Source organism: Camelus dromedarius, chromosome 21 (assembly GCF_036321535.1).
Source record: "Camelus dromedarius isolate mCamDro1 chromosome 21, mCamDro1.pat, whole genome shotgun sequence".
Classification (NCBI taxonomy): domain Eukaryota; kingdom Metazoa; phylum Chordata; class Mammalia; order Artiodactyla; family Camelidae; genus Camelus; species Camelus dromedarius.
Genome location: NC_087456.1, coordinates 16,786,148 through 16,803,587, shown reverse-complemented (window position 1 = coordinate 16,803,587; position 17,440 = coordinate 16,786,148). Strand labels below are relative to the sequence as shown.

Here is a 17,440-nt window from a genome sequence, read left to right as displayed (position 1 = left end):
ACTGTAATTGTTGGCATCCTGGGAAAGAAGCAGTCATCACATATTTTAAAAGTTGCCCCCAATTTAAGGCTTAATTTACGATTGAAAATATTCAGTCAAACTTCTTTTTTCATACTATTTCTGAATGTGTATCTCTTTTTAGCAAGTCCTCTAGACTTCTGTTTCAATTTGTCATAAATACAGATTATTTATACTAATTCTTTTTGTAATCAAACACTGGAACAGTTAGGGCAAAAAAATGAGTAATAAGATTTGAAACTTCTCAAATAATAGAATAAAATTATTTTAGTGCATTTTTTTTTGCCTGCTAATAATCTGTAGTGAATTTCATTTTTTGAATTATTATGTTCTTATCACAGTAGTAAGATATGACTTTTGTTCCATTAATTCTTGTGAACAAGAGCTCTGTAATTAGGGGCTAGTTATGTTCTAAAAGCTACAAATCATAATGCAGGTGTTAGAGCTGGAATAAACCTCAGAGACGATTTATTTCAAAACTCTTCATCTTATAAATGGAGTAACCAAGATCCTGGAGAGAAAGGTAAGATGCCTGGGACCACACAAAGGGAAAAATTTAGGAAAACTAAGCCGGAGGTCTGACTTCCAATTCAACATTCCTCTCTGTACTTATCTCTCCTTTTTATCATGGGTTTGTCTTTTTTTCTTCTGCTTTGCTTGAGTTTGACTTGTGGTTTGAAGACTTTAAGATTCTTGGACATGGGATTGGAAGCTTTAGAATATTGAAATCTGAGAGACCCTAAGCCAAAGACTCATCTATGTTTAAGAAATCTTTTGGCAAATAACTTTGGAGAAATTAGAGTTTACCCGAACAATTAAGGGTGTCTTTTACAAACACAAAATGGGTTTGTGGAATTGACTTCTTTTGTAATTTAATTTAATTTAATTTAATTTAATTTAATTTAATTAATTTAAATTTTAAATTAAATGTATAATAATACAGCTCAAGAGTTTTCCATGGAGAACTACTCCCTAAAATAACTGATCTGTGGTCAAAGCCATTAGAGAAACGCTCACACTCTGACTTGCCTGGCTGTGTGTCCTGGTCCTCAACCACATGTGACTTTTGAGCACTTGAAATGTGGCTGGTCTGAATTGAGATGTGATGCACCCCACTGGGTTTCGACAACTTCTTATCCAAAAAAAGAATAAAATGTCTCATGAGTATACTTCTTACATTGACTACACATTGAAAATGATAATATTTTGGCTATATTAGGGTAAATATACTCTTAACATTAATTTCACCTATTTCTCTTTAGGTTTTCTACTGTGGTTAATATAAAATTTTAAGTTATACATGTGACTGGCATCTGAGGTCACATCTTGGACAGCATTGCTCTAGAAAATCCACACTGCAGGCTAGTGGAATAAAGGCCCTGAGAAGTATTGTAAGAAAAGACTTTTAAAACAAATTTGATGCAGAGTTTATCAGACTTACTTCCCACATAACCTTTTTCTGTTTGTTTTGCTTAACAATTATTAACATTCCACAGACTAGTGAACCATGAGACAACCCCACGTGAAAAGCTGATGCCGGTAAATGATTTAGTACAGTCCTTTTAAAGGGGAGGCTGTTCTGTCAGAAGGAAGAGGCAATTATCTGTGTAATGGGTGGCTCACAAGTTTGATGCCATTAAAGGAAAAGAAGCTGTGTAAAAGAACTTTATATGCCCAACAAAGCTTAGAGATCCAGAGATTCAGCATTCATTTGATTAACATATTTCTGTCATTTATGAAATCGCATGCTGTGCGGTGCATTCCCAATGAAAAACAGGGGGCGTCCGAGACTGGATCTCGCCCGTGTCCTAGCTCCTTATTATCAGTAGGTGTTTCACAGGTAACACTGGAGGCAGTGGCTATAACAGGTAAAAGCATGGACTTTGAAATAAACAGACTCAAGTTCAAATCCAGATTCTACTACTTATTAACAGTAGAATACCACTAATTCTACCACTTACTAACATCAGTATGCTGCTATGTCATTCACTGTGGAGCTCTCTAAGCTTCCTTTACCATCCATAAAGTTGAGGTGAAAATAATTCCCACCCGACAGAGCTGTTTAGAGGGTTATACAAATCAACGCATATGAAGCACTTAACATAGTGTCTGGTGCATCGATGAATGTTACTATTTTTATCTTAAGTTCAGAGGATGCGCTTAAGAAATTGTCTTAGGTCGACTATGCAACTTTCTAAAAAAGCTGTTTTGTAGTTTCTTAAGCTCAACACAAATATACCGAGAAACCTAGGTCACCCCCACCTAGCTACTCATCCAAAAGTCAGTCTTACAAATACAAGTAAAGAAGTGGAATTAAGAGTACTAAGCCTTATTTCTTAAGTACTTGGTGAATTAACTAGAGTGAACTTCCCTATCACTCCTCCTCCCAATTCAATTCAATTCAGTTTAATTCAACAGACACTGCAAACACTTTCTGGGTAGGGGACTGAGGGCAAACACAGATATACCACTGGAACTTCTGCTCTCCAAAAATCAGAGGCTGCTAGACTGTATTAAGAGGGATTAATTGATTTAAAAGATAATAGAAATACTAGTGGCATGCTTTGCATGGGATAAATCTGTTTAGTACAAATGCTGAAGAAGAGAAAAAAAACTATGACCAAGGACTACATAGGATGTGATTGGATTGATTATCCAAGCTACAAATTTAATTTGCAATCCAGAAGCTTTTCAATTAATGGGCAGGTCTTTTTAGTTACACACATAAGAGTCTTCAGGGTTATATTTTACATCTTCCTCTTTCTCAACCTTCGATACCCTGCATCTATTTTGTCGCCTAAAAATATCTTGAATATACACCTCCCCCTACAAACCACTTTGCTACAGACTTAGTCCAGGGCCTTGTTTTTGCACAAAGGGATTATCATAATACTCTAAAAACTGCAGCCCTCTATCAGCCTTTACACTATTGCTTTCATCTTTCTGAAATGCACATCTAACTGTGTCACTTTGCAAATTACTGTATCTGTATATCTGTTGTTCCACTGGACCATGAGTTCTTCATCAGAGTGAGCACTCATTCAATCTAGTGCATAGGAGACAACAGGAATTCAATACACACTGAACAAATGCTTTTTATTTAAGTTTTTTTTTTCTTTGCAAGGTGGAGGAGGTAGTTAGGTTTATAAATTTATTTTTAATGGCAGTATTGGGGATTGAACCCAGGACTCATGCAGCTAGGCATGTGCTGTACCACTGAGCTATATACCCTCCGCTTGATTTTTATTTAGATCATTGATAAGATGAAAAAGAGACAGTAGATGATGTATCACCACTACTTTTAAAGAAAGACTTTGCCTTGTACATAGTCTTGTTTTAGTAACCCATAAAGAGTGATAGTAAAGAAATTTCAGTATATCATGTGACAAGTTTAGTCTCGTGTGCTTAACTGAAAATGACAACTGGTGAATAAAACATTAGACTTACCAGTCAGTAGATCCTTGTTTAGATTTTCTCTGCTTATGGAAAGAATATACTGCAAGAAAAATATAGTAGATACTGTTCGTTTCTGGAGGGTGAACAAATGTACTTCTATGTTATTCACTCAGCAATAGGAAATTTTATTATTTAGCAGAAGGTTGAAAGCTTAGTTTTATAACCATTTAGATAAGTAACTTTTTTTCTGTAAACACTTTAATCAAATACATGTAATACAATATTCAAGTTTAAACTTAGGCTTTTTCACACATGTAAATGAAGTTAGAACACTCCCTCACACCATACACAAAATTATACTCAAAATGGCTTAAAGACTTAAAATATAAGACAAGACACTATAAACCCCCTAGAAGAAAACATAGGCAAAAATAAATCTGACATAAATCTTAGCAAAGTTCTCCTAGGGCAGTCTACCCAGGCAATAGAAATAAAAGCAAAAATAAACAAATGGGACCTAATTAAACTTGTAAGATTTTTCACAGCAAAACAAACCATAAGCAAAACAAAAAGACGACCTACAGAATGGGAGAAAATATTTATAAATAATGCAACTGACAAGGGCTTAATTTCCAGAATATACAAACAGCTCATACAACTTAATAACAAAAAGCAGACAATCTAATCCAAAAATGGGTAGAAGACTTAAGCAATTCTCCAATGAAGACATACAGATGGTTAATAGGCACATGAAAAAATGCTCAATATTGCTAATTATCAGAGAAATGCAAATCAAAACTACAATAAGATATCACCTCACACCAGTCAGAATGGCTAATCTTTAAAAATCCACAAACAATAAATGCTGGAGAGGGTGTGGAGAAAAGGGACCCCTCTTATGCTGTTGGTGGGAATGCAGTTTGGTGTAGCCACTATGGAAAACAGTATGGAGATTCCTTAAAAAACTGAAAATAGATTTACCATATGTCCAGCAATACCACTCCTGGGCATGTATCTGGAGAAAACTATTTTGAAAGGATACATGCACCCCAATTTTCATAGCAGCCCTATCTACATTAGCCAGAACATGGAAACAACCTAAATGTCCATCGACAGATGACTGGATAGAGAAGATGTGGTATATATACAATGGAATATTACTCAGCTGTAAAAAGAATATAATAAAGCCATTTGCAGCAACATGGATGGACCTAGAGATCATCATTCTAAGTGAAGTCGGACAGAAGGAGAAAGAAAAATACCATATGATATTACTTATATGTGTAATCTAAAAAAAAAAAGATGCAAATGAACTTATTTACAAGAAAGAAACAGACTCACAGACATAGAAAACGAATTTATGTTTACCAGGGGGGAAAGGGAGTGGAAAGGAATAAATTGGAAGATTGAGATTTGCAGATGCTGACTACTATACATAAAAGACATAAACAATACGTTCATAGCACAGGGAACTATGTTCAATGTTTTATAGTAACTTATAATGAAAATGAAAAGAATATGAAAAGGAATATACATATGTATATGTGTGACTGAAGCATTATGCTGTATATCAGAAATTGACACAATATTGTAAACTGATTATACTTCAACTAAAAAATAAATAACTGAAATTTTTTAAAAAATTAAATTAAGCTTAGGTTTTTTCAAAGTTTGACACTATAAAACCCAAACTTCTTTCTGATAGCAAAAATATTATTTTCACTAAGATAGTTTTGTTTTAACAATAAAACATAAATCTCATTATGTTCATTTTAGGTCTCCAAATCGAGTTGTTTAAAAACTTCAGAAATGACACATCACTAGAATAAATGTACTATTTCCCAAAGAAACTACTTGGAGAGGCTTCATTCAATGTGAAAGGCTGTGTGTGTGTGTGTGTGTGTGTGTGTGTGTGTGTGTGTGTGTGTGTGTGTGATGGGGCAAGGATTGGCAAGAGTAGGATGGACCCTGGCTGGGACATGTGTTGGTTGTTTCTGACTTCATAGGGCTGACTGTTCCATGGGGCACAGTCAGAATGATGCATAGGGCCCAGGATGCTTTTAGGGGTTCATGAAAATGTTTTAATCTTAGTTTATTTTAAAATCAGAAGAAAAAATAAATATGAATATATATAGGAATGAATCCAGTCTGGATTATATTAACCTTTCTATCAATGCACTCATATAATCTAATTCTTAATTTTTATTGTCTTATAGAGAAAGTGTCCTACAAAGGCCGAAGGGCCTACCTAGGGCCCATGAAATTCATAATGCAGCTTTGCAATTCAGGGCAAGTCTACTGCTTTAAAATTTTAAAGCATACAGTTTTCCAAATTATGGGACATTACATTTAACACAAATATGCTAACATTCATCTTCACCTCATTCAATACAGACATTAAAATTAACATCTAACTCTATGCCTGGTGTAAAAATAACTTGGTCATGCTACACAGGCAATGACTGAGGAAGAGCTTCCTGTGTCTTTATTAAAAACTAAAATTAACAGGGACCTTTTAATTCTCTGCCTTGTGGTTCTCCTTTCCAGTCTCCTGTGCCATTAATCATTGCATTTCAATAGAAACCACACTTCTTATTCAAAGTATATTAGGAAACATTCAAATTATGAAGCCTTTACATGGGGAAAATATTCTTTCCCTATTAGTTATCAGTCTTGGTTGAGATAATCTGGGAACTGATCACCTGGGAACCAACCAACCAACACTGGTCCTGCAGGAAGACCAGGGAGAGTCCCCGTCTAACTCCCCACCCCCACCCCCACCCCGTCTCTGGGCAGTATTGTAACTATAACCAAAAGTTTGAGTCACTCACATCAAACTCACTTCTCCAATACATATTCTAAAAGGCTTATCTTACAAAGAGTAAGTAAGAATAAGAACAAGTCAAGAGCTATAAAATGGCCCTTGAAACAAACAAACAAAAAACACTAAGAAAAAACCCAAAGGAAGTGGCATAATCTCCTCTGGAGGTTTGTTGGAGAACAGTGCAGTGCTGACTTGTTCAAATGTGCCCGAAAATACAATGTTTACATTCTAGGTCCTGAAAGCCTCCAAATGAGACTGTTTTCTAGTAAGGGGGTGCCATTTCTACATTTTGGGTCTAGGAGGTTAGGAATAAGAATTGAGGAACTCTGACCTGCTCTGTATATTACAGAATATTTTGGTATTTGGCAATCTGGGAGGGAAATGGGCGAAACCAGCAAGTCAGTCACCACAAGGGAGAAAGGGCAGAGAAAACAATGCTGGAGGACGGAGGCTCAGAGAAGGGGGTACAGAAAGGGTTTCAGAGGTCACATTGTACACAGTAGGGATTTATAAATTGTTTGTTGTGCCCTGCACAATGTGGGCCTTCCATGACCCCCAGGTCTCCAGCATATTCATGTGTACTTTGAGTGTGTGTGTGTGTGTGTGTGTGTGTGGGTGTGTGTGTGTAAATTAGTGAAAAGGGTGAGTTTCTCGTGTGGACCACATGCTACATAGCCAATCCTAGAGGAGGAGTGGGCTTGACCAAGAGGCAACAGAGGCCAGTACAAGGTAGGCTCCCTGAGGATTTGAAGAAACCCTGGGGTCATACGGATGGCTTTGCATCGCCACAGGCTGTGGAATTGGCCAATTCAAAGCAATTTTATATAGTTCTTACAAGACAAAGAGGCCCCCGTGTTCAACTCCAATATAAAAATAGTGATAGTAAGAGGGGTGGCTGTAAATTTAGCATTACTCGATTCTTAAAGATTAAAACATGGCAGGATTCATGGGGAAGGGTAGTTCCTCCTTCTGTAGTGAAGGTTCCAAAATGAGGACTCCCACCAACTCCTTCACCTTCTTGGGGAATCACTGGTGATGGAACTGCGTCTCTCTCTCTGTCTCTCTCTCTCTGTGTCTCTCTGTCTCTGTGTCTCTCTGTCTCTCTCTCTCTCTCTCATTCTCTCACCATGAGAGTAAGGAAGTTAATTTTAGCCTCGGGTCCAAGTCACTCTTCTCATCTAGATTTCCTGTTAATTTAAACCACATCTTACGCTTTGGTCTATTCACACTTTACTGGTTCAACCTCTGGGGATGGGATGGGTGTGTTGAGTTGAGTTTCCTCAGCTCAATGCATGTTAATCCAAGAGAAAGGCGGGCTGACTGTTATGAGTCCCTCTCGTTTTGGCGAAAAGAAATAGTGTAAACTAAGCAGTATCGCCCACACTCCTGTGACTGTGAGGGGCGCCTCCACTGTGCTCGCTGGCCACTGTCTGCAGGGAAACCTGCCTTGCTTCTCCCTTGATGTGGTCCTCACATAATCATGCAGCCTGTTTCTTCATCTGTAAAGCAAGGTGGTCGGAGTCAGCACATCTAAATTGGCCGATCGCCGTAAGATTCCATTATTCGAAAGCACATTTGCAAGTTTTCTCATCCAGTGCACCCTTGGCACTTAAACATTTACATTTTTTTAAAAAATTTGGTCTCACCCAACTTCCCTCTACAGGAGGACTGTCGTTTGATTGGGACAATGTGATTTTGCTACCAGTTTAAGATTTAAACAAAATGTCTGTTTCAAGTCTCACTTTCTCTTCTCTGAAAACAAAAGGTTTCCTCCTTTTCTGAATCATACAGCTCAGTGCTCCTGCCATCACTCAGTTGAGTTCTTTTCTCAATGAACTTGATTACTGTCTGTCCTCCCCAGGCGGCAGGCTCCTCTCCTGTCCCTCAGCAACTAGCACGGGGCATGGTGCACAGGAGGACGATCACTGTTTACAGAAAGCATACGTTTAGTTGGTGTCGCTATTTGATTTCCATGTGTAAATCTTCCTTGCCTGTTAAGAAGAGGTGATCTTTCCTATAGCACCAAGCTTTATTTGGGGCCAATTAAACAGGACATATTAATTATCTGAAGATGTTTATCTGACAATAGATAATCAGTGGGACTTTCCCTTCCTTCCCCTGAGAGGATCATGTATTAAGGCTCTGTCCCTAGGTTTTCACCTTACTGAAATAAGCAGGTTATTATTTCTAAGAAGTCACTAAATGGAAAAATTTAATCCTTCCCCACCACTGCTCCTTTCCTCACTCAGTTGTTGGAATGTTTTACTTTTCAGCCACTTTTGACACACACACACAATAACAAATTTACCATCTTAACCATTAAAATACACAGTTTGGCAGCATTAAGTACACGCACGTTTTTGTGCTACGATCAGCACCATCCACCACAGGACACTTCATCTTAGAAAACTGAAACTCCATCCCCATTAAATAATAGCTCCCCATTCCCCTTCTCCAGGCCCTGGCACCCACCATTCTACTTTCTGTTTCTATGAATTTAACTCTTCTAGATACCTCCTATATGTGGAATTATACAGTACGTGTAATTTTGTGACTGGTTTATTTAACTTATAAAGTCTTCAAGGTTTATCCATGTTGCAGCATGTGTCAGAAGTTCCTTCTTTTTAAAGGCTGAATAGTATTCCATTTTATGCTGTATAGAAAACCTACACTTCTCCTGTGTGTCTCTCTTTTACTCTCATACTATTACCACACTCACAACACTTCGGACACCAGATATGGAGGAGTTTTCCTCAAACCACGTAATTCTCTGCAGCACCAGCTGGATGTCCTATAATTGAACTCTGTTCTGACACTACCGGCTTGTAGATGGCAACAGATTCCACAGCTTAGGATCTCAGCCCCACAAGACTGTCCCCTCCCTTTAGATGCTGATTGCAAATGCAGTTCATTACCTGTGCTTCTGACTAATCCGCTGTAAAGCAGAAGTTCCCAGGATCACCTCTTCAGGCTCAATCAATTTGCTAGAGTGGCTCACAGAACTCAGGAAAACAGTTTACTTATGTTTGCCAGTTTATTATAAAAGAATATGATAAAGGATACAGGTGAACATCCAGATGGAAGAGATGCATAGGATAAGGTATATATTTGCCATCTCTAGGTGTGCCATTTTCCCAGTAACGCCATGTGTTCACAAACCTGGAAGCTCTCTGGACCCATACTATTGGGATTTTTTATGGAGGCTTTATCACATAGTCATGATGGATAATTATCTCCATTTCCAGCCCCTCTCCCCTCGCTGGAGAACATGGGATGAGTCTGAAAGTTCCAAGCTTCTAATCATGGTTTGGTCTTTCTGGTGACCAGAGTTACCTCATTAGAGCAAAAGACACTTCTATCACCCAGCAAATTGCAAGGGATTTAGGAACAGAGTCAAAGACCAACTATTCGAACAAAAGATGCTCCTAGTATTCTTATCACTTAGGGGAGTACAAGGGTTTTAGGAGGCCTTTGTCAGGAACCAGGGCAGAGACCGATACCTTCTATTATCTCACCTGTGTTTATACCACATTTTGTTTATTTATCCATCCAGTGATGAACATTTCGGTTGCTTTCACCTTTTAACTATCAGGAATAGTGCTGTTATGAGCATGGATGTTCAAATAGCTCTTCCAGACCCTGCTTTCAGTTCTTTTGGATCTATACCCAGCGGTGGAATTCTGGATCATTCGGTAGGTCTATTTTTAATTTTTTTGAGGAACCATCACACTGTTTTCCATGGTGGCTGCACCAATTTAAATTCCCACCAACAGTGTACAAGGTTCTTACTTCTCCACGTCCTCACCAACACTTACTTTCTCTTTCTGTTTTTGTTTTCTGATAGCAGCTATCCTATTGGGTGTGAGGTACTTCAGCTTCTTAAATCCTCACACAATCCACAAAGACCTTATTCCCATGAGCGTATGTACTTTATTTCTGGCTACCCAAAGTGTGGTCCACGGACCAGCAGCATGGACACCACGTAGGTCTATTTGGATTGCAGAAACTCAGCTTCTGCCCCAGCCCTACAGAATCAGACTCTGCATTTTAACAAGATCCCAGGTTGAATCTGAGAACTGCTAGTCTACCTGCAGTTGGAGCTCTGCAGAGGGTCAGAGACTCCAAAGAATATGAACCTCACTTGGGTTCTGCAAAATGAGGCATTGCTGAATAAAGCAAGTTGGGTTTCTTCTGTGGTTGACAGATGTCTAGTACATTCATTCTCTCTCAAAGAAACAAACCTAGAAAGTGTAATCAGATAAAAGTACATACTTTGCCCAACTCTATACGTTACTATTTAAGAGACAAGAAGAAAAACACAAAGCAGGATAATGGATATTCTTTCATAAACTCTGTATCATCATCTGGCTTCTGCTGTTTTAGAAATTACACAACACTGAAGCATTTCTGGTTCATTCTATAAGTTCTATTATAATAAATTTGGGGCCAGAGAGTCAGGAAAAGGCAACAGCATCATAAGACATAAGTTTACATAGAGTTGTTCTTGCATAGTATGCTTAACAATAAATACATGGTAATCTCTGCCTAATTGAAAGGAGATGGGAGGGAAAGGGCATCCCAGGCCAGTACGAGCAAAGCATAGAGGCAAAAAACCAGCTTAATAGTGATAACAATAATATCTATTATTGAACATTTATGAGGAACTTGGCCCTTTCTAAGCACCTCCTATGAATTAACTAGCACATGTTCTTGAATTCCAGAAGGCAAGTGATGCCAAAGATAAGGCTAGAGAAGAAAGAAGGGCCAACAAGCAAGTAGCAAGCTTCCAACATTAGACTCAGCTATTACCACTTTACAAAAAAAGCCCCTCCAGGTAAACCTACCTGGGACTTTGTCCCATAGGGAATTGCAGACTTTTTTCCTGAAAGAGAGTGAATCATTCTTGCTCTCATGGGGACACCTTGGGATACAATCTGAAATAAAACCAGAAATACTGATTTCATTTCCACAACATGGTGTCATGCAAATAAGACAGAGATTGATTTTAAAATGTGATTTTTCAAATATTGTCCAAATATCAAAACATAATGGAGCCATGGGAGTGCAGTATGGTGGAAACTTAATGAAAACCATTTTCCTGAAAATTTTAGTTTTTAGGTTTTTTTTTTTTTTAAACTTTTAGATTTGGGAATTGACTTAAAGTTTATATGGTCTAAATCAAATATTACAATTGAGGAAAATGGTTCATTGTCAGAGAGATAAGTGATTTTTCTCATGACCTCAAAAGAAAGTAATGCAAGAGGGATTCCTGAAACCCAGCACAGAGTGTTTTCCTACACATGCCTCAGAAGACTGTGGAGATGCAAACTGAACTTGTATTGACTTACACTATCATTTCAAAAACACATTGTCAGCAAAAGCACTATCAAGAAAAATACAGTATTTCTGTTCACATTTCTAAGATACATGAACGTGAGATGTTTGGCCACACTGAATCCGTATAAGGAAAACCCACAACAGGCCCACAGTCTTTACCCAATCACTTAGGGCCCATTGGTTTCAGAATTCAGAGGTTTTCAAATTTTAGGTAGGTAATGTAGTGCGTATGTGGATATTATATAACACACAGGACACCACCACATAATCAAACACAATATTTCTTTAGAAAAACATATTCAAGCTAAATGAGATTTTTTTTAAAGGCCATAAAAAATCTCACATCAGGTCAAGTTTGCTGCTGAATGGGTGGTGAAAAGCTTTCTAGTCCCAGAGTTTTTGGAGTACAGAATTGTGGATAAGAGATAATGGACCCAAGTAGTCAAACGGGGAGTTGCCTGCCTCCTCCGGTCCCGGAGGCCATCCCTGATCACACTGCAGCAGGCAGGGATTCCCTGTCTGGTTGAGAGCCCAGTGCCAGACGTGATGGCCAAGTTCCTACCTGGTACAGTATCCACCTGCCCCACATTATGCTCCGGTCCTCCCTCCAGGTGCCTCAAGTGTGAAATGTTCCCCCTGTTGTGAATTTTAGAAGCTTGAAAACCTTTGTAAAATGAGTTCTCATGCAGAGGGTTTTGGCATTAAGTGGTGCTTTGAACCAAGATGAAATCAAGACCATGCAATTGTTGAAAAACAGCAGGTGCTATCTTCTTTAAGGAATATGCATTAACAAGGTACCTGATCTTCCAGGCCAATGGCTTTCAGAGCCTGTCGTCCTCTATGAGAAAGGGCCAAATTAATGCTTCTTCCACGTGCAAATTTAGCCACCCGGAGATCTAAGACATTGGAAGTAGACGCCATGTTACACACACCTGCTTACAGCCTAGGACAGGATGAGCACCTGAACATCTGGTGCCATCAGGACCACATTAAAAGAGCTTGTTTACTCTTTTAAAGAAAACACTAATAGTAATAAATTTGCATTATGTTAAATTTCGATAGTTGAGGTTATTAATGAAATCTAACAGTTCATCTTAATTTTTTTTTCTTTTTAAAATCTAAAGAGGAAGAAGTCACAGAATCAGAACCACACCTCACATTGTTTAGTATTGTCTTACCTTCCCTAGCTTCGTATACATTAACTTGGAAATTCCTCTTGGCAAGGAAGCATGCATTTAACGATCCAACCTAGGAATCAAAGCAAGTTTTTCCATATTTTAATCTGATTCCACAAATAGAGGGGATTTTTGCTGGCTAAATGCAACCTCATGTGTGGCCATACTATTACTAGCCTCACTCATCACATTGATCTATTCAGTCACTGCTGGAAAATACCATTTGCAAAAATAATAGGATTAACTCAAGATTTAAAACGTATACTTTTCAAGGATGTTTTATTTTTTGAACTTTTTTTAATGATGAGATATACCTTTCATACAGAAAGATCATAAAACATGTGTACAGATTATAGAATAACTAGAGCAAACACTCACATAGCCACACTGATGAAAAAGTACAACATTGCTGATCTCCATACTCCCCTAGCCTCCTTCCCAGTTGCAATCCCCAAACTTTCGCCTAGAAGTTCTGACTTTTGTGATAACCTATCCTTGCTTCTTTATAGTTTTCCCACTTAGGTATATACATCCCGAGGCAGTTTAATTTTGCCAGCTTTTGAATCACATAATTAGCATCACACTTGTGTATTTTTTGCATCTGCTTCTTTAACTCAATAATAATGCTGATGAGATCTCTCCATGTGATTGCATGTAAACCCCATGTCATCCATTTTTCATTTCCATATGATTCTTCATCATATGAAATCTCACAGACTATTTAACCATCTTCCTGTTGAAGGACACTTGAGTTATTTCTGGCCTGAGAATATTAGTTTTTCCAGTTTTATTGAGATATAAGTGATGTATAAATTATATAAATTTAAAGTATACAACATAATGGTTTGATATATGCTGTACGTTGTGAAATGATGGCCTGGGAAAATTTAAAATGTTGCAAAGAACATTCTTGTACATGTACCCTGGTACACATATGCATGATTTCTTCTCAGATTCTATGCACAGAAGTGGAATGCTTGATCAAAAGTTTATGTATCTTCACCTTTATTATGCCAAATTGTGTCAAAGTTTTGTACGAACATGTTTTCCCACTGGCAGCTTCTGAGGGTTCATCTTGGCCAGCACTTGGTGTTCTCAAACTTTTAAACAAAGTGGTAGGTGGGAATGTGGTTTTAATTTGCCAAAATAAATAGATACTGCTAAAGAGACTGAACAGCTTTTCATATACTGATAGGCTATTTGGATCTCCTCTGTTGTAGAGTGTCCGTTTAAGTTTCTTGCCCATTTTCTGTTGGACTGTCTGCCTTTATTTTTCTATTTGAGTTATTTGAGTTATTCAGAGAGCTGAATACAGAGTGCCTCATTTTTAAATGTTGCAAATATCTTCTTCCATTCTGATTTGCTTTTTAAAAAATTCTATAGTATCTTTAATGACAAGAATCTCTTTGTTTTAATGTAGTTGCACTGATCAATCTTTTACATTATTGTTAATGCATTTGGTATCCTGCTTAAGAAATCTCTCCCAACTTTGAGATTATGAAGAATTTTTTGTTTATTGTCTTCTCACGGCTTTATAGTGTTTCCCTCCTATATGTTTATACGAGTTGCAGTGATTTGTTTACTGCCTCACCACTAGCAACTTAAATTTGGTAACACAGTCTACAATGATCGCAGTCAATTTTTCAGCAGCACGCAGTACTGTTAACTTTTCTTCTTGGAACGTTAACCTTCCTGTCTGTTTGCTTTCTCATACCTCTCTGGCCATTTCCTCTTTCTCTCTTTCACCCTTGCAAAGAAAACAATCAAATGTTGGAGTTTCTCAAACCTCCTTCCTGGTCCATCTCTCACATCCATGGTGATGTGAAAATTTACGTCTCCCACTCAGATCTCCTTTCAAGCTCATGCACATAGATGTTGAATCAATGTGGCTTTTTAAATGTCTCAAAGCACCTCAGAATCAACAGAGACAAACTGAAACTTGTGATCCTTGCCCCACATTGTGTCAGTTTTCTCCACATATTCCCTATGCCAATGAATAACATCCCATCTACCCAGTTGCTCAAGCTAGAAATCTCAGAATCGTTCTCGGCAACCCTCTCTCCCTCATTCTCCACAACCAATCCATTCCAAGTTCTACCAACTCTACCGTGTAATGTTTTTCCATCTATCCATCTCTTTCCATTTTCACCATTCTGCTTTATCACAAGCATCATGCTTGACTAATGTAAGCTTCCTGTCTGTTCTACTAGCATTCATCTGACTTCTTGACCATCTGTTCTCCACAAGCAGCCATTTGTTGTAATAGTGCAATAGGTCATTTGAACTAAGTCTTCTGCTAAGAGAAAAAGGAAGCCCAGAGAGGAGAACTTGGCATCAGTTGATTGTAGGGGAGGCTGAGAATCTCAGCAGGATTTTTGATAGACTCATGAAGCTAAAAGGACAAAATTTGGAGTTTAGGACACACACTCCAAACCCCTGCTCAGGAGGGTTTAATAAATGCCCAGGCTTTGAGTTAGGACCCTAAACAGGTATATCTTAGAAGTAGAATAAACTGGAAATAAACCAGTGATCAAAGGGACCAAAGCAGCCTTAGGAATCATCTCTGGCCCTGATTGAATTATGTTCATCTGGGATTGCTGGCAACCACAGACACTTAACAGAAGCAAACATAAGCCTCTCAGAGAAAAAATGACTCCTTGCAGACCTCAGATTTTCTCCATAATGTTTTTAAATTATGGAGATCACATCACTGTTCCACTCCAGCCTTGCTAGCCTACTTTCAGCTCCTGCACTCACCAGGTTCGCCCTCACAAGAGGATTTCCGTGGCTAACAGTCTTCTCTTTCCTCTTTTTCTAGCCCACTTATCCTCAGGTCTCCACTCAGCTTTACTTCCTCAAGGAAGCCTGCCTCGGCCCATCTAACTACCTCAAACCCCCTCTTAGGATGTCTCACAGCGCTACAAACTTCTCCTTTGAGAAGCGTTAAGGGTTGAATTGCGGTCACCCAAATTCATATGCAGAAGTCCTAACCCCAGTGCCTCAGAGTGTGACCTTATTTGGAGACAGGGTCTTTACAGAAGTAATTAAGTTAAAATGAGGTCATTAGAGTGCCTCCAAGCCCAATATGATAGGAGTCCTTATAGAAAGGGGAATTTGGACACTGAAACACTCACACAGGGAAGATGATGTAAAGGGACACAGGGAAAGGACGTCCATCTACAAGCCAAGGAGGGAGACCTGGAGCAGTGCTTTCCCTCACAGCACTCAGAAGGAGACAACCCTGTTGTCACCTTGGTTTTAGACTTATAGCCTCCAGGACTGTGAAATAATTAATAGCTGTTTTTTAAACCACTTGTTTTTGGTACTCTGTTGCCCTAAAAATCTAATACAAAGAGCTCATCACAAAGGAAAGTCCACATTCTTAGGGTGCTTCTGTAATCAATATCTGTTCTGCCCCACTAAGCTGCAAACTGTTTTTGCTCACCATGTTATCCTTGGCCAAAACCATTGCAACATAATACGTACCTGATCGATATTTGTTGAATGTATACATGAATGGTAGAGATTACATTTTAAAATAAAATTTGTAACCAAACCAAGCCAAATTTTATTGAGCATGTTACATATAACTTAATCTCCTAAACGTTAGGGGCCTAAAGATTATTAAGCTAAGTGCTCAGGCCTAGGAACACCTAACTGTTAAAAAGAGATAAACATATAAACCAATCAATGCTTAGTAAATTTTATATAAAAGTTTTGCAGATTTCTCACATTATTTGAATTTTGATTTTGATCAGTTAAATTTTCAAATAAATTTAATCATAAAACATTTACACATACTTTAAAAAAAATTATATGTTTTAGTCATTAGAATTTTATTCAATTTACCCAATGTTTTGAGTGCATATAAACTAGAGACCTTTCCTTGCAAAATAATCTAGGTCCAAAGGCGGAAATCAATGTTAAAAAAAAAAAAAAAGGACTAAATGAAATCTTACATAAGACACGCAAGAGATTAATTTTGCCTTGAGTGATGTACCAGACTGTATTTTCCAAAGGCGGCCATAATAAAATCTCTTCTGCCATGTGACCTCAATACTTCTCCATCAAGAAATGGAATTTATTTCTTGAATCCAGGTGGGCCTGTGATAGTCTTGACCAATAAAATGCAGCAGAAGTGACACTTGAGCCATTTGTCAGGCACAGTCCTTTGCTGGCCTGGAAACTTTTGCATCCTGCCTTTTGGAAGCCAGTGATCATGTAAGAAGAGTAACTATCTGGAGGCTGACATGTGTGAGAAACCCAAGCCATGTGGACAAGCCACAGGCAGTTGCTCAAGAGCCTCAGCTGAACGTTTCACTCATTAATAGCCAACGCCAACCACCAGCCACGGGAGTGCGTGATCTTGCACATCCAGCTTAGTCAAGCCTTCAGATGACTGCACCCCTAGGCACATGACAGAACACCCACAGAACTGTGAGGCATAGTAATAGATTTTTGTTTTAAGCCACAAAGTTTTGGCGTAGTTTATTACATAGCAATAGATGACCAGAACAAAGGGACTGGTAAAAACTTCCTGGAGATCATTTTTGAGTTGAGCTTTGAAGAATGAGACTATTTTGACACATATGTAGAGAAGGAACAAACTGATAAAGAGTATGAATCTTTGGAAATTCAAAAACAACTTTCAAGAGGCACAGAAAAATGATTATGTGGAAAATATTTATTG

General features: G+C 38.2%; 1 protein-coding gene across 2 annotated transcripts in view; it reads right to left on the bottom strand.

The window, feature by feature from the left end:
• The window catches only part of KMO (kynurenine 3-monooxygenase), a 41,547-nt gene that overhangs the window by 14,469 nt on the left and 9,638 nt on the right, over positions 1–17,440 (bottom strand). For both annotated transcript variants that reach the window (XM_010992076.3, XM_064477212.1), the window contains exons 2-5: positions 12,754–12,823; positions 12,374–12,471; positions 11,083–11,172; positions 3,466–3,514 (exon numbers count right to left, since the gene is read on the bottom strand). In XM_010992076.3, the coding sequence (XP_010990378.3) occupies positions 3,466–3,514; positions 11,083–11,172; positions 12,374–12,471; positions 12,754–12,823 (307 nt within the window). The remainder of the gene's footprint in view (positions 1–3,465; positions 3,515–11,082; positions 11,173–12,373; positions 12,472–12,753; positions 12,824–17,440) is intronic.